At 38.1% G+C, this 27,295-nt stretch overlaps 1 protein-coding gene across 2 annotated transcripts in view; it reads right to left on the reverse strand.

The window, feature by feature from the left end:
• The window catches only part of UVRAG (UV radiation resistance associated), a 329,246-nt gene that overhangs the window by 133,485 nt on the left and 168,466 nt on the right, over window positions 1-27,295 (reverse strand). For both annotated transcript variants that reach the window (XM_027579444.1, XM_027579443.1), the window contains 3 exons: window positions 6,551-6,635; window positions 4,649-4,736; window positions 2,454-2,514 (listed from right to left, as the gene is read on the reverse strand). In XM_027579444.1, coding sequence (XP_027435245.1) covers window positions 2,454-2,514; window positions 4,649-4,736; window positions 6,551-6,635 — 234 coding nt within the window. The remainder of the gene's footprint in view (window positions 1-2,453; window positions 2,515-4,648; window positions 4,737-6,550; window positions 6,636-27,295) is intronic.

A 27,295-nucleotide genomic window follows, 5' to 3' on the forward strand; every position in this document is an offset into this window, starting at 1 on the left:
ATTTCATTTTTCAACAACTACACTAAAAAGCTGAACTAATTTTTTAGAGGGCAGGAAAAATATGTTGTTTGGTGGACATACTAACAACAGAGAGCTAACAAAAGCTATGAAAAACTAGGGAAATAAAAAAAACTTCATATAAAACAAAAGTAGAATCAAGAAACATCTCCGAGTGGAGTAAGGTGACCATCACCAATACGGAGATCCTTCCCTTACTGCCTCCCTGCAGATCATTCTGTATTTAGCAGGCAGAGTGACTTTTAAAAACATAAATCAGCTCATGTCATCCCCCTTCTTAAAGCCCTTAAGGGTTTTCCCACTCCACTGAGAATAAAACATAAACTCCTTACAGTGGCCTCAAGGCCCTGGCTGACCTTTCCTACGTCCTCTGATGTAACTCTTCCCCCTGCTCTCCACTCTCCAATCATACAGCTCTGGTCTTTTCTGTCCCTCCTTCTTTCCCTCCTACTTTCTTTCCTTTACCTCCTCTCTCTTGCAACTAATTTCAATTACATTTATATAAATACTTTATATGAAAAGTGCTTTCAAATATTATCTCATCCAGCTGTCACAATAAATTACAGATGTAGATATTACCTCATTTTACAGTGAAAAAATTAAGCTGAGAAATTACGTGATGTGCCCAAAACATAGGTCTTTTCTCCCATACCCCCCCACCTTGAATTTTTTTCAGATATATCAAGCCTATTCCTCCATCATGAAGTTTGTACTTGCTGCCCCCTCTTCTAGGAAAGCTCTTCCCCCAGATATAGCAGAGGTGGATTCTTTCAGCCTTCAAATTTTCTGTTAAATGTTTCTCCTCAGGTCTTCTCTGATTGCTTTATCTAAAGTAGTTTCCCTATTGTCTATGATAGTGTATTCCTTTACGAAACACTTGTTAAATATTTATTTTCTTATTTATTGGCAGTCTCCCTTAATAGGATATATGCTCCATGAAAGGAGAGAACATACTTGTTTTTTCTATCATTATATCCTCAAAACCCAGTACAGTGCCTGGCATATTGGTGTGCTCAATTAATATTTTTCCAATGAATGAATGTTTTGTATCCCTGGAACCTGGCACAGGGCTCAAGGTACTCAATAGGTTTGTTGAATGAATGAACAAATGAGGAAAAAGATGTGTTATGGCCTTCAGGCCATCATAACTGCTAAAATTAGCAACAAAGCACATTTGTATGACTTATAGAGATTGGAACATTTTATAATGGAAACCAAACAAATTTCAGCTAGATCATTGCCTAGCTTTGTGGTCTTGAGCAAGTCACTAAATAGCTCATTTACACGTTGTAATATGAGATTACACCACTTTCCTTATAGGTTTCCTTTGTTTTTGTGAGGATTAAAGATTAGGCAAATGTCATGCTTTTACAGATTTAATCTTCACAATAATAACATAGAACAGGTAAGGACATGAATCAGTATGTTCATACTATCGATGAGGAAATCAACTCAAAGCACGGATGGTTTGCTCCAAACTACATGGTTTCTAGAAAGGGAACCAGGACTTTAACATAAGTTTTCCCATTCCTTTTTTATCACTCATATTATGTCCCAACTACTTGTTATAAGGCCCGTTGTATAAAGGCCAAAGGAGGTAATAAGTTAGTCTTAAATGTTAAAGGACCATAAATAACAACATTTTCTTTATCGGGAGATGGAAGAAGGTCTCAAACAAAACTAGCAATGCCCTTTTTTTTAAATAACTTCTTCCCAAATAGATAATACACTACCTTTGGGAATAATCTATAAAGCTATTTAATAGGCCTCAAAGCATTGTATAGGCTAAGGGAAAAGAACCCACTCTGCTAACAATAAAAAAAAATCTCTTTACCAATATGTCAAATAAAGTAAGTTTTTTCCTTTGGCCTACTGGTAAAGAGAATAGGAAAATTAAAATAATTTAAATATAGCAACTACTAAGAATCATAGTCTATAACATCTTTAATGTCATTTTTTCTCACTGGAAAGAGGACAAAAATGACAGTATAACAAAAGTTGAACCTGTCGTAGTGGTTTCATGTTACCAGAAATGTAATTTTCTAAATAACAACAAAACAGATTAATGTTTGTTGTTCTGCTCTCAACCACATACAAATTTTTCATGAAAATCAAACCAAAAGGACAGAGAGATTATTAGTATTCTTACGAACCCTACTGTCTGATTTTCTTAAAGCTCACTTAAAAATGATTTTCTTTAAATTTCAAATAGACAACTCAATAATTTTTTCCCATGATTAGAATTAAATATTCTCTTAAGTCTCCCATCAGAGAACCTGACTCTATATACTTTCAGTTGGGAAGGGACAGAAGGTCCAAAAATCCTCTGGATAAAGTGCTAGGCAACCAACACTTAAAGATACCTCTATTTTTCTCTGAAACATATCCGTTTATTATATAAACCAAATCCTTAGATGTAAAAAGAAATAAAATACCTTGGAAGTCCTCAGAATTGGGCAACTTGACACCACATACAAAGTAATCCTTATGCTCATTCTGCGAATATAACCAAAGAACGAAATTAATTTTTTTTCTACGTAAAGCAAAGAAAGCCTAAGTCAAATCTCAAAGAATTCAGTAGGTCAGTGTTAACTCAAAGACAATACTGTCCTACACTCAAAATATTATCATAATGATAAATACTGTTGAAGCTAGATGATGAGTATATGATTCATTATACTACTATCCGTACACTTATATATACTTAGTTTTTAAAAATATAAACATTTAAAACATCATGTCCAAGCAAAAAGCCATGTAAAAATTTTTATTACAAAAATATCCCTTGGGGGCACCTGGGTGGCTCAGTTGGTTAAGGGACTTCTTTGGCTCAGGTCATGATCCCGGAGTCCCAGGATCAAGTCCTACATCAGGCTCCCTGCTCAGCAGGGAGTCGGCTTCTCCCTCTGACCCTCCCCCCTCTCATGTGCTCGCTCTCTAAAATAAATAAAATCTTAAAAAAAAAAATCCCTCAATCAATTCATAGTTATAAATGAAGATTTTTAAGTGGAATTAACAAGATTCCGCAAGCAACCTAAAATCCTATTAGCTTTCCTCTCAGAAAATCAGTCTTTTAAATCACTTTTTGTTAAAAAGAAAATAAAACCTTCAAATTTAGCGATTTGGCTCTCTAAAGAATTCTCATCATTCTAAATTTTTTGTTTGCTTTTAAAAAATTATTTTTTTAATTTTATTTTATTATGTTAGTCACCATATATTACATCATTAGTGTTTTTTTTTTTTAAAGATTTTATTTATTTATTTGACAGAGACACAGGGAGAGAGGGAATACAAGCAGGCAATGGGAGAGGGAGAAGCAGGCCTCCTGCCGAGCAGGGAGCCTGATTTGGGGCTCGATCCCAGGACCCTGGGATCATGACCTGAGCCGAAGGCAGATGCTTAACGACTGAGCCACCCAGGCACCCCACATCATTGGTTTTTGATGTAGTGTTCCATGATTCATTGTTTGCATATAACACCCAGTGTTCCATTCAAATACCTGCCCTCCTTAATACCCATGACCGGGCTAACTCATCCCCCCACCCCCTTCCCCTCTAAAACCCTCAGTTTGAATCTCAGAGTCCATAATCTCTCATGGTTCATCTCCCCCTCCAATTTCCCCCCTTCATTTTTCCCTTCCTACTATCTTCTTTTTTTTTTTTTTAACATATAATGTATTATTTGTTTCAGAGGTACAGGTCTGTGATTCATCAGTCTTAACACAATTCACAGTGCTCACCATAGCACATACCCTCCCCAATGTCTATCACCCAGCCACCCCATCCCTCCCACCCCCCACCACTCCAGCAACCCTCAGTTTGTTTCCTGAGATTAAGAATTCCTCATATCAGTGAGATCATATGATACTTGTCTTTCTCTGACTGGCTTATTTCGCTTGGCATAATACCTTCTAGTTCTATCCACATCATTGCAAATGGCAAGATTTCAATTTTTGATGGCTGCATAATATTCCATTGTATATATATATACCACATCTTCTTTATCCATTCATCTGTTGATGGACATCTTGGCTCTGTACATAGTTTGGCTATTGTGGACACTGCTGCTATAAACACTGGGGTTGCATGTACCCCTTCAGATCACTACATTTGTATCTTTGGGGTAAATACCCAGTAGTGCAATTGCTGGGTCGTAGGGTCTCAGTAGTGATCTAATTCTAATTTTATTGAAGTTTTACTTTTTACACTTACTCTAAGAAACTAGATTCAAAAACTTTACATCCTGACATTTACCCCAGGAATTTCTTAGGTAGTACTAATACAAATTAATTAGCAATTATATTTTTAAAGCAGTACATATGCATCTGCATGTATGTGTCAGAATTGATGGTAGTTGATAATTTGGCTCAGTAAGAAAGATTTTAAAGAAACCAGAAATTATTTGTCATTTTTTTCAGATGAAGTTGAGTGCATTCTACCACCAAACTGATATAAAAAATCAAATGGTGGAACCTAACATCCACCCACTTTTTAAATGGATAGTAGCTTCTGAATGAATCATGACAGAGCATATGATTAAAACTAGAGCAATGAGTTTTTTCATTGAGAAAAAATGTCAAACAGAAACCATCTTTAAAAAAATTTTTTTTTCCAGAAAATTTGAAACTTACCAAATCAATAGGGTAAATGTAGGAAAGCTCAGATAGTAATTGCCTGCAACGAATTGTCAACTGAGCATTAGTCTTCAGAAAGAGTTCTCTGATGAGGAAAGATAAAAAGCACATTTGTTAAAAAAAAAAAAAAAAGTTTTCATGCTTTCTAACATTTAATTCCACATAATGATATGGAGGAAGATTAAATGGCCTGCAGTAGGCCACAGAAACTCAGAAGTAGAGTCAAGCATAATAGCTAACATGAGTTCTGACCTATCTCTAAATAGTATAAATCAAGATAAATATATACTGAGGCCTACTGTGTGTGTCTAGCACCATGCTAAGAGATGGAAAGGGTAAAAATAATCATTGACTAAGCACCTACCACTATATGCCAGGAGCTTTACAAATGGCTTTATTTAATCATTACAACAACTCTATTAGGTTGATGTCATCACACCCATTTTACAAACAAGGATACAAAATTTAGAGAGGCTCAGTAAGCAGACTAGGGTCTCATTTAATCTGAGGCCAATGTGATTTCAGGAAATATCCAGATGGTATTATTTTAAAGAAGTATTCTCTTTTTCACTCACAGTTACCTCAAAAAATAGCCTGTTGCCATATTCGGAAAATAACAGAATAAAAAGAACAAACAGTAAGTTGTGGCAAGAGATGATGTAGCTCTTCTCTTGAACCAAAGAAATAAGACCCAGAAATAAAACACCTATAGGATAAATTACCTGCTCAACTGTGTTAACAATTTAAGAAAAAGAGGGATTCAGAAAAACTGTAGGTCAAAGTGGAATGTAAAAGTAGTAGGAAACACAAAGAGCACTAAAGACCTAAAGGGATCTAGTCCTGTTTTCCTCGTGATCTGGACAAAGTAACTTCCCATAGCTTTGCCTTCCTATCTGCAAATTGAGAAGATTAGACCAGATGATTTCCACGGTTCTTTCCAGGTCTAACATTCTTGAATGTTCAACTGCTAAGGTTTCTTGAAGAAAAATGTAGGATGAGATGACTTTCCAGAAAAAGTGAGTGAACATGAGCAAAAGAACAGAGGTGGCATCAAATTAAGCATGTGCTGGAAAAAAATAAAGAGAAAAACTATTAGCATCTGTTAAATGAATGTTGTGGAGGACAGAAATTAGCTAGTTGTATAGTGCCAATTTACTGAACACTATTTGAAAATTTGGCAAAATAATCACCATGCATGACTCCTTAAGAGGAGAAGAAATATGATAAAACTAGTATTTTAAGAGGAGAGGTCTGGGGCGTCTGGGTGGCTCAGTCGGGTAAGCGTCTGCCTTTGGCTCAGGTCATGATCCCGGAGCCCTGGGATCAAACCCCTCGTCAGGCTCCCTATTCATCAGGGAGTCTGCTTCTCCCTCTTCCTCTGCCCTGCCCCCTGCTCATGCGCATGCTCTCTCTCAAATAAATAAAATCTTTAAAAAAATAAAAATAAAGAAGAAGAGAGGTCTGATAAGCAACATGGAGGATGAACTGGAAAGACGGAGAGACTGATGTTAGACAAGCTAGGAGCTATGGCAGTAATCCCAATGGACTAACACTAAACAGGAGTAAGTCTGAAGACATGACTGAAGAAAATAAGCTACACTACACGTAGAAGATAAGAAGATTGAAACATTAAGTCATGGTGCTGTGGGCTTAAAAACTAGATGACCAATGTTCACGTTTCTGATTATGACTATACACTAGGAGCTCTCATAACTACTTCTAGCATGTGCCTGACACTGAGTAGGTGCTTCATAAATATTTGTTGAATAAATGAATGTGGCACTGACGTGTGTGGAATATAAATTCATACCAGCAGCTTTTAAAGAATGCTACTTTTCTAAATCCTATCCTCAAAGCAAACCCATCACTCTGAACCATTATTCTCAGTGTTGCATTTACCTTTTCGCAGTACACTCCTTCCTCAGTTCATTCAAGGATTCCTTCTGGAGTTGAAGCTTAAGGTGCTCAGTTGAAAATGCACTCCCTAGAGAGAGACGGAGGGAGACAATTTCAGACGTGACATTGCAGATATGACTGCTCAATAACAACCAAAAAGGCAGATCCCATGCCCTGACGGTGAGGGAATAGAGTTCAGAGGCAAAGTAAGCTGCGTATAGAGGTCTTCGGGAGGGGTGACTGGAACAAACCTCCCAGCTTGTTCAATTTGACCAAGTCTGGCCTCTAGGAGGAATCAAAGAGTCTCTGCCTCCAGATTTCTGGATTACTGACCAAGAAACCCTGATGAAATTTCAAAATTCAACTTCATTTTAAAAGAAAGTGAATATGGACTCTGAGTGTTACTGCTTATTCACTAAAGGTTCATCAGTTGTAATAAATAGACCTCTCTGGTGAGGGATGTTGATAATGAGGGAGGCCATGCAAGTGTGGGAGTTGGGGATATATGGGAAATCTTTACAACTTCAGCACAATTTTGCTAATGAACCTAAAACTGCTCTGAAAAATGAAGCTGATTTTTTTAAAAAGTGGTTAATTTCTTTTTACCTACAAATGCTATACAACATTTCTGAAAGTATAAAAAGTAAAACAGAAAAAATTACTTGCATTTTGACTACTTATTTTTAGTTCATAAATATATGTAGTTTTAGCTATAATCACAGTGTGTAGAAAATGTATATTCTGATTTTTCCATATTATGTCACAAGCATTTTTAGATGTTGACGGTCTGAGTTGTAATGTTTAATGGCTGTGTAAAATTCAACTCCATGGATGTGAATTATATGAATATTCTACATTTTAACTGATACCCCATACCCCAAATCCTATTACAGAACATTTAATTTCCTTTAAGTGTTTGCTTTAGCACTACACAGAGATTTGTGTTTGTGTTTATATGCCTGATTGTTGTATTTATATCAACTTTTGGAACCTACATTTCCATTTATGTGATCATAAAATCCTTTTACATCTTCCTACTCTAAGAAATGAGAGCATCTTCTGTTCTTTGACAATCCAGGCCTGATAACACCAGAAATACCGAAGCACAGAAAAACAGTCTTAGATCCAGACACACTAATCTCTGGATCTTACAAAGGGGGAGTTTCATAAACCATGATCCAATAGGAAAAGTGCCTTCAACTAGTCTGCACATCTCCTGCAGAAAGGAACAAGAAGTACATTACTGAACATAATACAGTTTAGACCTCAGCACTAAATTCACCATCCTAAGTAATTTTATCAAAATACTTCTCTTCTCTCTCAACTGTACTTAAATGATCCGTACATTGGTAACTTTGCCCCCAAAACAGAACATAACCACTTATCTTTTTTAGCCCCAGCATAAGTCCTCCCCCCAAATCTTCACCCGCCATGATTTCAGATGACATTCAGGTTGACAACCTCCACCACCCACCCCATGTATGTGTTGAACAATTATCAAATATTTGAAATTTTCCAGGTATCTATTAGTGATTTCTAGTTTCTTTTAGTCAGAGACTGTATTATACATCATTTTGATTCTTTTGTATTTGTTTTATGATAACAACTATGGCCTAACTAAATGCTCCATGTACACATGAAAAAAGGTATATCCTGCTGGTATGCAGTGGGGTGGTCCACTCTTATTCGGGTCAAGTTAGTTAGTAGTGTTATTAAAGTCTTCTATTCTTACTGATTTTGTCTTCACTTGTTCTATGAACTACAGAGATGAGTGTTGCGGTTTCCAGCTATAAATACAGATTTAGCTATTTCTTCTTTGGTCTATATATATATATATAGAGAGAGAGAGAGAAGCTCTGTTATGTTCATACATATTTAGAATTATTATGTTTTTGTGACTGAACCCCTCCACCATAATGTAAAATCTGTCTTTATCACAGGTAATATTCATTGTTCTGAAATCTACTTTGTCTAATATTAATATAGCCACTCTGGCCTTCTTTGAATTCATATTTCCATGGTGTACTATTCCTATTCTTTTACCTTTAATCAATCAATTTATCTACCATTATATTAAAAGTGGGTTTCTTATAGGTAGCATTCAGTTGTGTCTTTTTTTATATAAAATCTGAACAATCTTTTTTTAACTGATATATTTAGACTGCTTACACTTAATATAATTGATGTTTAGATTAAAACCTACCATTTTGCTAGCTGTTTTCTATATGTTCCACCTATTCTTTGTTCTTTTATCCCTCTTTTTTTATGCTTTTGGACTGAAGATTTTTTACGATTCCCTCTTTCTTCACTACGTGGCTTAGTCTTACCTCCATTTTAAATTTTTAGTGGTTGCCCCAGAGTTCATAGTATATAACCTCAATAAATAAGGAAAACCCAAAAGACTCCACCCCCAAATTACTAGAACTCATACAGCAATTCAGTAATGTGGCAGGATACAAAATCAATATACAGAAATCAGTTGCTTTCTTATACACTAACAATGCAACTGTAGAAAGAGAAATTAGAGAAACGATTCCATTTATAACAGCACCAAAAACCATAAGATACCTCAGAATAAACCTAACCAAAGAGGTAAAGGATCTATACTCTAGGAACTATAGAACACTCATGAAAGAAGTTGAAGAAGACACAAAAAGATGGAAAAACATTCCATGCTCTTGGATCGGAAGAATAAACATAGTTAAAATGTCTACGTTACCCAGAGCAATCTATACCTTCAATGTCAACCCGATCAAAATTCCAATGACATTTTTCAAAGTGCTGGAACAAACAATCCTAAAATTTGTATGGAATCAGAAAAGACCCCGAATCACCAAGGAAATGTTGAAAAAGAAAAACAAAGCTGGGGGCATCATGTTGCCCAATTTCAAGCTATATTACAAAGCAGTGATCGCCAAGACAGCATGGTACTGGCACAAAAACAGACATATAGACCAATGGAAGAGAACAGAGAGCCCAGATATGGACCCTCAACTCTATGGTCAAATAATCTTCAACAAAGCAGGAAAAAAGGGCGCCTGGGTGGCTCAGTTGGTTAAGCGACTGCCTTCGGCTCAGGTCATGATCCTGGAGTCCCGGGATTGAGTCCTGCATTGGGCTCCCTGCTCAGCAGGGAGTCTGCTTCTCCCTCTGATCCTCTTCCCTCTTGTGCTATCTCTCTTATTCTCTCTCTCTCAAATAAATAAATAAAATCTTTAAAAAAAAGCAGGAAAAAATATGCAGTGGAAAAAAGACAGTCTTTTCAATAAATGGTGCTGGGAAAATTGGACAGCCACATGCAGAAGAATGAAACTCGACCATTCTCTAACACCATACACAAAAATAAACTCAAAACGGATGAAAGACCTCAATGTGAGACAGGAATCCATCAAAATCTTAGAGGAGAACATAGGCAGTAACCTCATCGACATCGGCCACAGCAACTCCTTTCAAGATACATCTCTGAAGGCTAGTTAAACAAAAGCAAACATGAAGTTTTGGGACTTCATCAAGATAAAAAGCGTCTGCACAGCAAAGGAAACAGTCAACAAAACAAAGAGGCAACCCACAGAATGGGAGAAGATATTTGCAAATGACACTACAGATAAAGGGCTGGTATCCAAAATCTATAAAGCACTTCTCAAACTCAACACCCAAAAAACAAATAATCAAGGCAAAAAATGGACAGAAGACATGAACAGACACTTCTCCAAAGACATCCAAATGGCTAACAGACACATGAAAAAATGTTCATCATCATTAGCCATCAGGGAAATTCAAATCAAAACTACACTGAGATACCATCTTACACCAGTCAGAATGGCAAAAATGGACAAGGCAAGAAACAACAAATGTTGGAGAGGCTGTGGAGAAAGGGGAACCCTCTTACACTGTTGATGGGAATGCAAGTTGGTACAGCCACTTTGGAAAACAGTGTGGAGGTGCCTCAGAAAATAAAAAAATAGAGCTACCCTATGACCCAGCAATTGCACTACTGGGTATTTACCCCAGAGACACAGATGTAGTGAAAAGAAGGGCCATGTGCACCCCAATGTTCACAGCAGCAATGTCCGCAATAGTCAAACTGTGCAAAGAGCCAAGATGCCCTTCAACAGATGAATGGATAAAGAAGATGTGCTCCATATATACAATGGAATATTACTCAGCCATCAGAAAGGATGAATACCCAACTTTTACATCAACATGGATGGGACTGGAGGAGATGATGCTAAGTGAAATAAGTCAAGCAGAGAAAGTCAATTATCATATGCTTTCACTTATTTGTGGAACACAAAGAATAGCATGGAGGACATTAGGAGAAGGAAGGGAAAAATGAAGGGGGGGAAATCGGAGGGAGAGATGAACCATGAGAGACTACGGACTCTGAGAAACAAACAGGGTTTTAGAGGGGAGAGGAGTAGGGGGGATGGGTTAGTCTGGTGATGGGTATTAAGGAGGACACGTACTGCATGGAGCACTGGGTGTTATACGAAAACAATGAATCACCGATCACTACATCAAAAGCTAATGATGTATTGTGTGGTGACCAACATAGCATAACAAAATAAGATAAAATAAAAAAGAATCAAATGAAGTAATAAATATAAATCATCTTTAAAAATAAATAAGTTCACCTTCAAATATTATTATACTACTTCATGTAGGGTATAAAAACCTGAAAGTACCATACTCCCAATTCTTTCTTTCCCCACTCTTCACATTCCTCACACATTTTACTTTATGCATGTTTTAAGTTCCAAAACACTGCTATTTTTGCATTAGAAAACAGTCTTTTATAATTACAAATAAGAAAAAATGTGTTTATAATATCTTCAACCATTTCTGGATATCTCATTTTTTTGTATGTAGAGCCAAGTTTCTGTCTGGTATCATTTTCCTTCTGCTGAAGAATTTTTTTTCTTTTTTTAAGATGTATTTATTTGAGAGAGAGAGAGAATGAGAGTAGGAGGAGCAGAGGGAGAAGGGGAGAGAATCTCAAGCAGACTCTACACTGAGCACAGAGCCTGACTCAGGGCTCAATCTCATGACCCTGAGATTACGACCTGAGCTGAAACCCAGTCAGAAGCTTAACTAACTGTGCCACCCAGGTGCCCCAAGAATTTCTTTTAACCTTTCTTAAAATATAGGACTGCTGGTAATGAATTATCTTAGTTTTGTCTGATAGAGTCTCTTTGCACTTCAGTTTGGGTAATTTCTATTGATATATATTCAAGTTCACTTAATTCTTTTCTTAGTTGTGTCATATATGCTGAAGAGTCTGTCAAAGGCATTCTCCATCTCTGTTACTGTGTTCTTTATTTACAGCATATCCATTAGATTTTTTTTTATAGTTTCCATCTCTCAGCTGAAATTTACGATCTATTCATGCTTGTTATCCACCTTACCACAAAATCATAGTTATTTTAAACTCTCTCTGATAGTTCCAACATCTGACTCACGGCTGAGTTTTTTTTCTTCTTTTGAGTTAATTTCTTCTCTATAACATTTTGTTGGTGTTGGTGGGAGGGAGGGATAATGATGGTTTTTTCATTTTTGCTTTTCCTTGTCTCAAAAAGTTTGAATACTCAACATCATGTGCAACAGAGAATATAGGACACTAGAGAAAGAAAAGAGCATGTATCTTCTACTGTTAATTTGGGAGTTGAGTCAATACAATTAGGAACTGGGCTGGGTTTGGGTTTTGTTGCTGCCATTTTGTTGTTACCTTCAGTGTAACACATTCTTCAAATTTCCTCTAACTCCCCCTTTTTGGAGGTGGTGATGGTGGTGGAGAGGATTTGCTACAGGGTTTTTCTCAGTGAACCTGTTCCACCCTCAGATTTAGGTATTCCTTGTGAACCTGCACCTATGTAAGAGTGATTCACTATGTTCTTGCCTCTCCTCAAGTGGTAGACTATGGTGGATTATTATTCCATGCTCTCTAGCCTGGTTGGGGAGGAGAGCAGAGTTTCTCTTTTATCTTGTTTGAGTTAACAGACCCTGTGTCCTTAGGTATCAAGGTAGGGCTTTCTCAGTGATACTGGCCCTCCCCAGGGGATAGGAGGTTTCCAATAGTCCAGGTCCAACACTCTTCCTGCCCCACCCTCAAGGGTAATGTGTTTTTGTTTTTGCTTTTGTTTTTTCCTTCCTCCAGTCCTTCACCTGTGCCTGGGGGAGTGCAGGGCTTACAGCTCCTCCTCCAGAGGCTTAATGCTTTTGTTCTTAGAAAAGAGTTCTGCTTTCTAGCAACAGTATCCACTCGCCTCCCTCCAGACCTATACCATACCAGGGGAGGCTTTCTACATTTTCTACCCTGTCTCCAATCTTTCTTGTGAATATCCAGTGTAGGTTCACACAGAATAAACTATAAGCAGGTGTGAACTGCCTTCTAGGTGCTATGCAGTCTTACAGTTGTGCACACTTAGTGGTTAGCAATTTGTTAAAAACTCTGACTGAATTATTTTGCCTTCTTAGAGATAGTGGCCCAACTTCCCCCCACACTCTGCCACTGGTGAGTCAGTCCTCACATCCTCTCTCTTCTTGGACACACCCATCTTTTCTTACGTATCATGCTCCTTGGTTGCCCTGTAATCTTAGTTCTTTAGATTCAAGAAAAGTTATGATTTTGTATATTATCCAACTTTCTCTTGTTGTCAGGGTGGAAATGAAGTTCCTTCTATCTTTTTATATCTTAGGCTAAAAAGTTCTTCTCTGTTCTTTGTATTTTCTGCTCCTTTTGGGTCCGCTATTCTGTTTGTTCAACTTGGACTAGTTTATACTGTTTTCCTCAAACATCTGATGACTCTTGGTTTTCCCTTCAAATCCATGAACAGGGGCGTCTGGGTAGCTCAGTCGGTTAAGCGTCTGCCTTCGGCTCAGGTCATGATCTCGGGGTCCTGGGATCAAGCCCCGCGTCAGGCTCCCCACTGAGCAGGGAGCCTGCTTCTCCCTCTCCCTCTGCCTACACTCTCCCTGTTTGTGTCCGCGCGTGCCCTCTCTGTCAAATAAATAAGTAAAATCTTAAAAAAAAAAATCCATGAACAAGTAACTAGATTGATTAGTATAGGCAACTAGGGTAGGTTTCCTTTGAAGCTATAAAGATTTATTTACATGAAAGGCATTATTCTCGAATGCCAGCTCAGTGTTAAGTGTGTAGGTCCTATTGACAATTAGGCTTTCCTTCTAAGTATATATGCCATGCTGGAAGAAGGGAGTACCTTTATGTTTAAACTACCACAACTGTCAAGTAAGGAGAACTTTACTTTGGGATTGTGTTACTCTTAGGCATTTCACTTCTAAGTAGAGCTGCCTTTCATGTTTTCCCTCTAGGTCAATTGTAAAAGTCCACAGTAAGGCTCTGTTCCACTTTTCAATGCCAAACCCTTGTACCATGGGACCTAACCAGGTCAAGAATCCATTATGTTTAGAAAGCAGTTGGAGCAAGTACTATAAGTTACTCCAAATTCACAGAGAAAAGAAAATGAGCCAGTAGGCCCAGCTACCCTAATTATTGCTCCATCATTCCTGATTTCTATACTTGGAAATTCCAAGTTGAAGTTTCTGAGAGCTGTACCAAAAACCTTTTCTATTTGTGTTCCATGCTGCAGTTTTTCTCTACTCTGGTTTATGCATCAAAACAATCCTATCTATGTCGTATCCTTGAGAACTGTGTCAAAATCTTTGCTATTCCAATGGTACCCTCTTTTATTTTCACTACCACCACTGATTTATTCTTTATGCATGTATCTTTACTATCTTATCACTGGGTCCTTGAGAGGGAGGGAGAGCAAATGCATCTGCTTGGTTTACCATATTCCAAAACTGCTTTCTGAAATGTTTGGCCCTGTCCATGTACACATTAACATTCCACTCTGTTAGGAAGATGGCTCCTCTGTATAGCAAAAACTCAAGTCAGACACTTCAATTTTAATAACCAAATGTCAATGTTGTCTCCTGAAAATCTAATAGCTAAAGAATATGAATCTTGCTTCCATCAACAAAACAAAACACAGACTCTTTGGGCTCTCTCTCACCAGAGAGTTTGGTCTCAGACTGGACAATGGCCAGCTCCTGTCAAAATTACAGTTAAAACCAATAAACTGTCATTCTTCTGGGTTTTCTACATCAAGTCAGATGACCAAAAAGCAATATACTTGAACTATTTTAGTTTCCTTCCCTGCAGAATGGCCTTTTCTGTACTATGATTTATGATGCCGCCCTTCTCAAGGGTTAATAGATACTTCTCGCTGTAACTTTTGCAAAATTGCAATTGACTATATTTCATTATGATATTTAATACACTGCACATAAGAAACTACATGCTAAATTCCTCTCAGAATTTAGTGCCAATAAATTTTTTTTCTCCCCAAAGAACTGATATACTTTCTTCTAACATGCAATGAAGCACTGGACTCCTTTCATAATTCTACACAATTGGCTTGATGGCTAAGGTCAGAGCTCATTTTAGTGTTTCAATACAATAGGCAGATCCTATGGGAGGCAGAGTACTATACTGGAAAGCCCATGTACTTAGGAAGCAGAAAGATCTGGGCTAAAATCCTGCCTATGCTATTTTCAGGACTCTAACCAAGTCTCAACTTCTGAGTTTCATTTTCCTCATCTGTAAAATGGGGATTAATTTCACTTTCGTTCAACATTTTCATTCTCTCAACTTGTCTCTATGAAGCTCTAAGTGGGTAGAGAAAATTACACAATAGTCTGATTGATTCTACTTTAAAAATACAAGCACAGGGTCCACCAGACACGCTGTCCAGCAATCCTACTCTAATTCCCTCATTAGTTTGCTTTCCCACTCTTGGCCCTGACTACTCTACATATTGCCCTCAATCCTTAAACCTCCTCTAAATCGAATATAATTGTCTCACCTCATACCATCCTGAAATAATCAGATTCCCTCACAGTCCTACCCACTACCGAATATGTAAACCTGCCCTTGTGCCATTTTCTTAGGCTTCTCCTGTTCAGTGGGTAAGGCAAATAGCTTCATTTATATAAATTCTGAATTCCTTTTCATTCTAATCCATGTCAGTCACACTGCTCTCTTCCTAACAAATTATGTTCCAGCTATAGTGGCCTCTTTTCTGTTCCACAGCCCAAGCCCTTTCCAAGCCTTTTCACTTGCTGTTCCCTCTTTTTCCAGCAATTCTTATCTTCAAGGCTGAGCTCCTCCGGCAAACCTTTTCTGAGCAATCTCTGTAGAAATGGTCTCCCACCGTTAGCATCTATACCACAGCTTGTTTTTAGTACTTGTCACAACCCGACATCTACTTTATTTGGTTTCTTGTTTCCTGTCTTACCCACTAGGTAAGTAACCAAAATTGGAAGTCTTAATTAATTCTTCCTTTTTCTCTCTTTACTCCAATATCTGCTTTTCCTTCAGCATTTGTCTCTGTTTAATCATCTGGTCAGTTGTCAAAACTAGAAATTGGAAACCAACCTAAATCCTTCTCTCCCTCTCTTCTCAAACCCACCAAGCCATTAACAGTAGAGTCTATCATCGAAATATTTCTTGAACCTATATACTCCCTCCTCCCTTTACACTGCCAATCTGTTTTGATTTTAATTACGGAAGGCTTAGATTATTGTAATAACTCCCTAACAGTTCTCTATTGTCAACTCTTCAAAGAGAACATTCTAAAATATACATTTAATCCCCATTCTGTATTATAGTCATCAATATGGTCCCATCTACTTTTTGTCTTTAAGAAATTTGCTTAAGTTATTTCAGTAGATCTCCAGACCTTCCAACAAAAACTTGCTTTATGATTAGGTCATTCTTTACCCCTCTGGCCTCGCCTTTGGACCCTTAAATGTATCCTTAGTTGTAGCTTTACTAGAATTACCTGCAATTTTCTAACCTACCTCTATGTTTCTGTATAAACTGTTCCCTCTACCTGGAAAGTCTCACCTTCTCCCCCTAGCTATACATCAGGTATTTTTCTAGACTCAGCCTAAGTGTGACCTCCTTTACATGGTGCTGACTTTCAGATACTTATCTTCTTTGCTCCTATAACACCTTCGAAATATCTGTGTCATAGACTTTTCACACCTGTCGTTACGTTTCTAACATCTTACATGGTGCTGGAGTTGTTGTAGGTGTTCCATAAATGATGACTAAAGGGCTTGACGAAGGTACACATGCACACACGTATTCAATGTTCTTCCTATTTCCTTTACATGCCTTCTGACCTCTTCTTATTTCTATGTTGAGCCATCTAATTGCAAATGTATTTTTTGTAAATGCCACATCTAGCTTTTTGGAAGTGGAGAAAAAACGATGGCAAGCCAAAAGAAAATTCTGTCAGGCGGCTATTTCTGCCTATCTATACCTTCCTTTGCAAAGGAGGGAGATTAAAATATGATAGTTTACCTTCTCCCTACAATCCAATTAAGATACTGGAATAAATCATTACAAATATATGGAAACAGAATCATTCTGAAAAGAAAATCTGAAGTTTACTCAGGACCCACATTTGTCCTCCCCACTGCAAAGCTGTCTGCTTTCACATGCTGCATACAATGTCAACAGCTCAAAGTAAAGAAACTTTAATAGCATAAACCCCAGGGAAAAACTGTCCTCAAGTTCAGAAGTTTTTAAAAGGCAGATGTTAATAATTTTTAAGGAAGTCTGTTTAGGAATTTCTGTCAGATGGCTATAAAAAAATCAGAACATATACACAGGCTAATAAAATTTAAATTCTGCCATCACTTCAAATAAATATATCTTGAATTATAAAATCAGTAAGGTAATATTTCAGTTTGTGACCTTATGATGTAAGAGGAGAAAATTGTTACGTAATGCTTAATAATGTCTTTATAATTTCAAATAGAAATCTATGACCTTTTAATAGAAACTAAAGCCCTGTGTGATTCTTTTATGAGAAAAGAGCACAATACTTTACCGACCAAAAAGAAGCTAATTAAATAGAACAAGATACATAATTCATCTTACTCAAATTTATTACAAAATGACAATAAAAATGATTATAATTGATGGGAACTTCATATAAAACAGTTATTTCGGCAATAAAGGATCAAAATGTTCTATTTACTGAAATTACCAAGAGGATTTTTCCCCCTAAATCTAAGCAATGAAATCTGACATAGCTGACTTCCACATACTACATCACTAAAAGAATGTGCTTGTTTTTGTTCTTGCTTACCAAAATGAATTGAGGATCTTTAAAACACAAGGTTCTCCCACATGGCTTTCCAGTTAATAAACAACATCTATAGACCCATAGACACACTTGGGGTCAGAGAATCAATCTCTCTATTTTTGTACCTTTCACTGCTGAGAAATAAATGTTGGCATCAAACTTGGAAAAACAGAGATTCATAAAAAAGATTAACAGATTTCCCTCCTTTTTGCCAATCCTATCCTTCTGAGATATCTAGAATATTAGAGATGTAAGAAGTCTGGACTGTAAAATTCAAAATTTTTTTGTTTGTGAAGAGGAGATAAGACCAAAAAGGTTGAATGACTTGTCTAGGGACAGACTGAGAGAATGGCAGATCTTTAATCCAGATCTCTTAACAAATTAAGATGTATCCAAATCAAAGACATCTTTGGGGAAAAAATCACTTCACCCATCCTGTAATAAAAAGGAAAAGAATAGAACAAAGTTCTTTATCTAATAGTCCACAGGCCAAATGGAAAACTAGCAAACCATCAGTCAATTTATCTGTTGGGCACATACTAGAGAAAGCAACAATATTTTGTTTAGTGGAAACAAGACAGGTGTTGGAGTCAGAGAAACCTAAATTTGAATTTGGATCTGTTGTTATTTGTGAGAAATGTCTCTGAGGCCCAGTTTTTCTCATTTGGAAAAAGGGGGTAAAAATTATTCCATTAGGACCCTTTTAAGAACTAAATGATATACCATAAGTGAAATATTTAGCATGTTATGGGATTTCAATAAAAGTTACCCACTTTTTAGGATTTATGTAGGGTTTAAATGAATGTATTTTATAAGGTTTTAGATAATATGGAAGAGTGACAAAAGCACAGATTTTAGAGACAAAAGGTCTAGGTCCATATCCCAACTTTGCTCCTAACTATCTGTTCATACCTGGCCCAAGTCACTTATTTTCTCAGTATCTCATATATAAAATGAAGCTAAGAATATTTGCCATACCTAGCTCTTGGGGATACTTTAAAGATCAAATATGATAATCTCTGTGCAAGCACTTTCTAACTATAAGGTACCTCATATATGTTATTGTTACTATCAAGAAAACTAATTGCATTAAAAAATAGCCTCTTCCTACAAAGCTTAGAGAACTGTGCTTTTATAAAGTTCATATCGCTCCCCAGGCACCACTGAAGAGTGCTTAGATTTTATCAACATTTATAAAATGTGTTTAGATTATAACCTAAACACATTTCCTTAAGACCAATGTTTCATACCAATTTCTAAACCAAATTTCAAGCAAACTAATTTAGATAGAGTATTGCTTCTCTAAGATTTGGGGATTGAGTTAAGGCAACAGACCCTGTAAGCCAACATATCATTAATTAACAGGAAGATTATTTGGTTTGAGACACTAATAAGGGGAAATCTGTTTTTTATTAACATCATAAGTTAAACTACCAAAATCTGCCAACAATGAAAATGCATACATTAATAAACATTAATACTGAAGAGATCAGCTCATGGCCCAGCTGGAAGTTGCTGTAGACAAGCTGAACACCACTGCCTTTGAGGTGTGGGAAGTGGAAACTTATAGGTGTGGAGTAATGAGGTCCCTCAGAGTACGTGGCCACTCAGCAAGTCAACAGCATGGACAGAAATTATCTTTTTGCCTCTTTCCAATATATCATCATACTGCAATAAATTTTTATTAAAAAAATATAAAATGTATAATAGACACCTGGTTTCTTCCAAATGTTTACGCAAATTAATCCCAAAGGCACTATTACGAGCTGCTATCCTCACTACACAAATGTGTAAGATGCAGAAGTAATTCCTTTATGATCATTCAGAAGAATCAGTAGCAAAGACTAAATATCATATATTACTGACTTTGTATCCTAACTGAGCTCTTGGGCTGAGAACCAAGTGCCTAGATAAGCCCCAAGTTCCAAAGAGAAGTCATAATACGTAAGATGCCATTAGGATTATTCATATTAGCAAATCATTTCACAAATGACTAGCAAACATGCTAAGTCAAAGCTACAAGCACAAGTAACAAATACATTTTCCCCTTCATGTTACCAATACCAGTCACTCACATGTTTCTAAATATTTTAACCTGACTCAAGATTCATTAAATAGTACATTCAAAGTCAGTATACAAGAATATTGTTCAACACAAGTGTTCTTTCAACCGATCAGAATAAGTATGTCTCTGGTTACCTAGCACAATCACTATGAAGAACAGGGGTCCCTAACAAGTAGAACAAGATCTACTGGTACATAAATCTGGTTATCTGTATCCAGCCACTCCTGCTTTCCAAACCCCCAGCCCACCCCAGTGCTGACCACTACAGTCTACAGAGATACACAATGGCAGAAAATCTGCAGCCAACAGCAGCATTCTATCCCTTGCTCACATTTTTTATATTTTATATTTTTTATTTATTTTTTTATTATGTTATGTTAATCACCATACATTAGATCATTAGTTTTTGATGTAGTGTTCCACGATTCATTGTTTGTGTATAACACCCACTGCTCCATTCAGAACGTGCCCTCTTTTTTTTTTTTTAAGATTTTATTTATTTAAGAGAGAGAGAATGAGAGATAGAGAGCACGAGAGGGAAGAGGGTTAGAGGGAGAAGCAGACTCCCCACCAAGCAGGGAGCCCAATGTGGGACTCGATCCCAGGACTCCAGGATCATGACCTGAGCCAAAGGCAGTGGCTTAACCAACTGACCCACCCAGGCGCCCCAGAACGTGCCCTCTTTAATACCCATCACCAGGATAACACATGCCCCACCCCCCTCCCCTCTAGAACCCTCAGTTTGTTTCTCAGAGTCCATAGTCTCTCATGGTGCATCTCCCCCTCTTCATTTTTCCCTTCCTACTATCTTTTTTTTTTTTAACATATAATGTATTATTTATTTCAGAGCTACAGGTCTGTGATTCAACAGTCTTACACAATTCACAGCGCTCACCATAGCACATACCCTCCCCAATGTCTATCACCCAGCCACCCCATCCCTCCCACCCCCCCTCCACTCCAGCAACCCTCAGTTTGTTTCCTGAGATTAAGAATTCCAAATATTAGTGAGATATGATACATGTCTTTCTCTGATTGACTTACTTCGCTCAGCATAATACCCTCCAGTTCCATCCATATCACTGCAAATGACAAGATTTCATTCCTTTTGATGGCTGCATAATATTCCAGTGTGTGTGTGTGTGTGTGTGTGTGTGTGTGTGTGTGTACACCACATCTTCTTTATCCATTTATCTGTCACTGGACATCTTGGCTCTTTCCATAGTTTGGCTATTGTGGACATTGCTGCTATAAACATCGGGGTACACATAACCTTCAGATCACTACATTTGTATCTTTGGGGGAATTATCCAGTAGGGCAATTGCTGGATCATATGGTAGCTCAATTTTCAACTTTTTGAGGAATCTCCATACTGTTTTCCAGAGTGGCTGCACCAGCTTGCATTCCCACCAACAGTGTAGGAGGGTTCCCCTTTCTCTGCATCCCCGCCAACATCTGTCATTTCCTGACTTGTTAATTTTAGCCATTCTGACTGGTGTGAGGTGGTATCTCACTGAGGTTTTGATTTGGATTTCCCTGATACCGACCAATGTTGAGCAGTTTTTCATGTGTCTGTTGGCCATTTGGATGTCTTCTTTGGAAAAATGTTCATGTCTTCTACCCATTTCTTGATTGGATCATTTATTCTTTGGGTGCTGAGTTTGATAAGTTCTTTATAGATTTTGGATACTAGCCCTTTATCTGATATGTCATTTGCAAATATCTTCTCCCATTCTGTCGGTTGTCTTTTGGTTTTGTGGACTGTTTCCTTTGCTGTGCAAAAGCTTTTTATCTTGATGAAGTCCCAACAGTTCATTTTTGCCCTTGCTTCCCTTGCCTTTGGCGATGTTTCTAGGAAGAAGATGCTGCAGCTGAGGTCAAAGAGGTTGCTGCCTGTGTTCTCCTTTAGGATTCTGACGGATTCCTGTCTCACATTTAGGTCTTTCAACCATTTTGAGAATATTTTTGTGTGTGGTGTAAGGAAATGGTCCAGTTTCATTCTTCTCCATGTGGCTGTCCAATTTTCCCAACACCATTTGTTGAAGAGACGGTCTTTTTTCCATTGGACATTCTTTCCTGCTTTGTCGAAGATTAGTTGACCACAGAGTTGAGGGACCATTCCTGGGCTCTCTATTCTGATCCATTGATCTATGTGTGTGTTTTTGTGCCACTACCATACTGTCTTCATGATGACAGCTTTGTAATAGAGCTGGAAGTCTGGAATTGTGATATCACCATCTTTGCTTTTCTTTTTCAACATTCCTCTGGCTATTCGGGGTCTTTTCTGGTTCCATACAAATTTTAGGATTATTTGTTCCATTTCTTTGAAAAAAGTGGATGTATTTTGATAGGGATTGCATTAAATGTGTAGATTGCTATAGGTAGCATTGACATCTTCACAATATTTGTTCTTCCAATCCATGAGCATGGAACGTTTTTCCATTTCTTTGTGTCTTCCTCAATTTCTTTCATGAGTATTTTATAGTTTTCTGAGCACAGATTCCTTGCCTCTTTGGTTAGATTTATTCCTAGGTATCTTATGGTTTTGGGTGCAATTGTAAATGGGATCGACTCCTTGATTTGTCTCTCTTCTGTCTTGTTGGTGTATAGGAATGCCACTGATTTCTGTGCATTGATTTTATATTCTGCCACTTTACTGAATTCCTGTATGAGTTCTAGCAGTTTTGGGGTGGAGTCTTTTGGGTTTTCCACATAAAGAATCATATCATCTGCAAAGAGTGAGAGTTTGACTTCTCCTTTGCCAATTCGGATGCCTTTTATTTCTTTTTGTTGTCTGATTGCTGTGGCTAGGACTTCTAGTACTATGTTGAAGAGCAGTGGTGATAGTGGACATCCCTGCTATGTTCCTGACCTTAGGGGGAAAGCTCTCAGTTTTACCCCATTGAGGATGATATTCGCTATGGGTTTTTCATAGATAGCTTTTATGATATTGAGGTATGTACCCTCTATCCCTATACTCTGAAGTTTTGATCAAGAAAGGATGCTGTACTTTGTCAAATGCTTTTTCTGCATCTACTGAGAGGATCATATGGTTCTTGTTCTTTCATTTATTAATAAATATATTGCATCTCATTGATTGATTTGCAGATGTTGAACCAACCTTGCAGCCCAGGGATAAATCTCACTTGGTCGTGGTGAATAATCCTTTTAATGTACTGTTGGATCCTTTTGGCTAGTATGTTAGTGAGAATTTTTGGATCCATGTTCATCAGGGATATTGGCCTGTAATTCTCCTTTCTGATGGGGTCTTTGTCAGGTTTTGGGATCAAGGTGATGCTGGCTTCATAGGATGAGTTTGGAAGTTTTCTTTCCGTTTCTATTCTTTGAAACAGCTTCAGTAGAATAGGTATTATTTCTTCTTTGAATGTTTGGTACAATTCCCCAGGGAATCCATCAGGCCCTGGACTCTTGTTTTTTGGGAGGTTTTTGATCACTGCTTCAATCTCGTTACTGGTTATTGGCCTATGCAGGTTGTCAATTTCTTCCTGTTTCAGTCTTGGCAGCTTAGAGGTTTCCAGGAAGGCCTCCATTTCATCCAGATTGCTCAGTTTATTGGCATATAGTTGTCGATAATAATTGATTCTATTTCCTTGGTGTTAGTCGTGATCTCTCCCCTTTCATTCATAATTTTATTAATTTGGGTCCTTTCTCTTTTCTTTTGGATAAGTCTGGCCAGTGGTTTATCGATCTTATTAATTCTTTCAAAGAACAAATTTCTAGTTTCATTGATCTGATCTACTGTGTTTCTGGTTTCTAATTCATTGATCTCTGCTTTAATTTTAATTATTTCTCTTCTAATGCATGGCTTAGGCATTGTTTGTTGCTTTTTCTCTAGTTCTTTAAGGTGTAGAGTTAGTTGGTGAATTCGGGATTTTTCTATTTTTTTGAGTGAGGCTTGGATGGCTATGTATTCCCCCCTTAGGACCACCTTTGCAGTATCCCATAGGTTTTGGACCAATGTGTTTTCGTTCTCATTGATTTCCATGATTGTTTAAGTTCTTCTTTGATTTCCTGGTTAACCCAAACATTCTTAAGCAGAGTGGTCTTTAGCTTCCAAGTGTTTGAATTTCTGCCAAATTTTTTCTTGTGATTGAGTTCCAATTTTAAAGCACTGTGGTCTGAGAATATGCAGTGAATAATCTCAGTCTTTTGGTGTTGGTTGAGACCTGATTTGTGACCCGTTATGTGGTCTGTTCTGGAGAAAGTTCCATGTGTACTCGAGAAGAATGAGTACTCTGTTGTTTTAGGGTGGAATGTTCTGTAAATATGTATGAGGTCCATCTGATCCAGTGTATCATTCAAAGCTCTTGTTTCCTTGTTGATTTTCTGCTTAGATGATCTGTCCATTGCTGAGAGTGGAGTATTGAGGTCTCCTACAATTAACATATTGTTATCAATATGACTCTCTATTTTGGTTAACAGTTGGCTTATGTAGATGGCTGCTCCCATGTTAGATATTTACAATTGTTAGATCTTCTTGTTGGATAGACCCTTTAAGAATGATATAGTGTCCTTCTGTGTCTCTAATTACACACTTTAGTTTAAAATCTAATTTGTCTGATATAAGAATTGCTACCCCAGCTTTCTTTTGAGGTCCGCTGGCATGGAAGATGGATCTCCATCCCTTCACTTTCAGTCTGGATGTATCTTTAGGTTCAAAATGAGTCTCTTGTAGGCAGCATATGGATGGGTCCTGTCTTTTTACCAATCTGCAACCCTGTGCAGTTTTATGGGAGCATTTAGGCCATTCACGTTGAGAGTGATTATTGAAAGATATGAATTTATTGTCATCATGTTGCCTGTGAAGACCTTGTTTTTATAAACTGTCCCTGTAAATTTCTGTTGTATATCACTCCTGGGGTCTTTCTCCTTTTATAGAACCCCCCTTAATATTTCTTGCAGGGTCAGTTTAGTGGTCACATATTCTTTCAGTTTCTGCCAGTCGTGGAAGCTCTGCATCTCTCCATCCATTCTAAATGAAAGCCTTGCTGGATAAAGTATTCTTGGCTGCATGTTCTTCTCGTTTAGTACCCTGAATATGTCTTGCCAGGCCTTTCTGGCTTGCCAGGTCTCTGTGGATAGATCTGACGTTATCCTGATGTTCCCCTCTCTGTACGTAAGGAATCTCTTCCCCCTACCTGCCCTTAAGATGCTTTCCTTGGTTCTAAGATTTGCAAGTTTTACTATTACGTGCTGGGGTGTTGGCCTGTTTTCCTTGATCTTGGGAGGGGTCCTCTCTGCCTCTAGGATGCGAACGTTTGTTTCATTCCCTAGATTAGGGAAGTTCTCAGCTACGATTTGCTCAAATACATCTTCTAGTCCTCTTTCTCTCTCTCCACTTCCTCCGGGATTCCAATTATTCTGACATTGGAACGCTTCATGGTGTCACTTATTTCTCTGATTCTATTTTCATGGATTCTGAGTTGTTTTTCCCTGGCCTCCTCTTTCCCCTTTTTGTCTATTATATTGTCTTCCAGGTCACTTATTCATTCTTCTGCCTCACTTACCCTAGCTGTTAGATAGATTATCTAGATTGGATTGGATCTCATTGATAGCATTTTTAAGTTCTGCCAATTCAGCTTTCATTTCTGCTCTTAGAGACTCTATGTTGCCATTAATTGATTTCTCCATTCTAGCCATTGTTTTCACAATTGCTGGCCTGAATTCCACCTCCGACATCTTGGTTATATCTGCATCCATTTGTAAGTCTGCGGCATAAGTCATAATTTCTGAGTCTTTTCTATTTTGGGGGCTCCTCCTCCTAGTCATTCTGTTGATGGGTGTTTGAGGGAATGTATAGAGTCCAAATTATTGACCAGAACCCAAGCGAGATGCACCTGTTTTCTTGGGACCTTAGGGTTGTTGGCCTCTTGTTTTCCCAGCCTGTCTTCTGGGGGAGAGGCCTGCCGCGCTGTTGCTCAGGCAACCCTGTTTGGGCGGAGTTGCCCTGTCTCCCTGTGGCGGGGGATGGGCTCAGCGGGAATCAGTTTTTGGGGCTTTTGTTCTCTGGCGGCTTTCCACACCTCTTCCGCGAGTCAGAGCAGAAGAGACCGTTTCCAACCCTCGGCCTCAGAGCAGAGAGACTGCAGTCTGTTCTTCAGTGAGCTCTCCAGGCCACACCGTCTCTGTTTCTGTCTGTGCTGGTATAAACTGCAGCGGCCTGGGTTGTGCGCCCCCTCCACAGCGCTCCCAGTCCTGCCTCCAGGTTGGAGCGCTTCTCTGCCCTTTGTGCTTCTAAAACCGCCAGCCGCCCCTAGATCACATGTGCGACCCCGCTGCTCTGGGTTTCCGCCCTGGGGGCTGCCCTAAGGTCCTTTCCCCACCGCTACCAGTCTGCGAATCTGTGCCCTGTCCCCAGCGCGCAAGGCTCACGGGCAGTGTAGGATCCCCACGGCCAGGCTCCTTCCTGCTGCCATTTATCCCCCAATATCTGCCTGCGGAATCAAGGCTCCCCGCTTCCTACCTTGAAACCAATTGCCTGTGATATTCTGTTTGTAGAGATCTAGATCTTCTTACATCTCAGGCTGGTTTCGTGGGTGCTCAGGGTGGTCTGATAGATATCCAGCTCAATTCTGGGGACCAGTTGAAATAGGGTCCTCTACTCCTTCACCTTCTTTCCTAGTCCTCTAGAGTCTTCATTTTTTATTGTACCTCATTAACAGCCTTTTTGATTTCGACTTGATTAGATTTTAGTTCTTTTATTTCTCCAGAAAGGATTTCTCTAGTATCTTCCATGCTTTTTTCAAGCCCAGCTAGTATCTTTAAAATCGTCATTCTGAACTCTAGTTCTGACATCTTACTAATGTCCGTATTGATTAGGTCCCTGGCAGTCGGTACTGCCTCTTGTTCTTTTTGAGGTGATTTTTTTTCCATCTTGTCATTTTGCCCAGAGGAGAACAGACGAATGAGAGAACAAAATGCTAACAGGGTAACAACGACCCCAGAAAAATATACACTAAACAAATCAGAAGAGACGTGAAACTGGGGGAAAGAAAGGAAAAAGAAAAAGATTAAAAAAAATATGATCAAATATGGTCAGGCTGGTGCATAGATCAGTGCCACACACTAGATTTTGGGCATATTTTGGTTTGTTAGAAGAAAGTGCCTCCTGAAATTTTAAAAGAAAAACTTATATATGTACAAAAATAAGGGTAATTATGATAAAGGGATGGAATATGACTGTACAGATGAAAAGTATAAAAGATTTTATAAAAGGAATCGATCGATAAGTTGGTTGAAAAAAGAAAGAAGAGGAATTAAAAAAAAGGGGGGGTAGAGAATGTGATCAGGCAAGAGACTAGAAGAAAGCCATACACTAGAGATTTAGGGTATATTTTCATCTGTTAGAAGAAACTGTATCCCAATATTTTAAAGTGAGAACTTATGTGTATGTGTGTGTGTGTGTATATATATATATATATATATATATATATACACACACACAAAATAAGGTTAACTACTATGAGGGGATAGAATATGAC

The sequence above is a fragment of the Zalophus californianus genome, chromosome 11 (assembly GCF_009762305.2).
Source record: "Zalophus californianus isolate mZalCal1 chromosome 11, mZalCal1.pri.v2, whole genome shotgun sequence".
Classification (NCBI taxonomy): Eukaryota; Metazoa; Chordata; class Mammalia; order Carnivora; family Otariidae; genus Zalophus; species Zalophus californianus.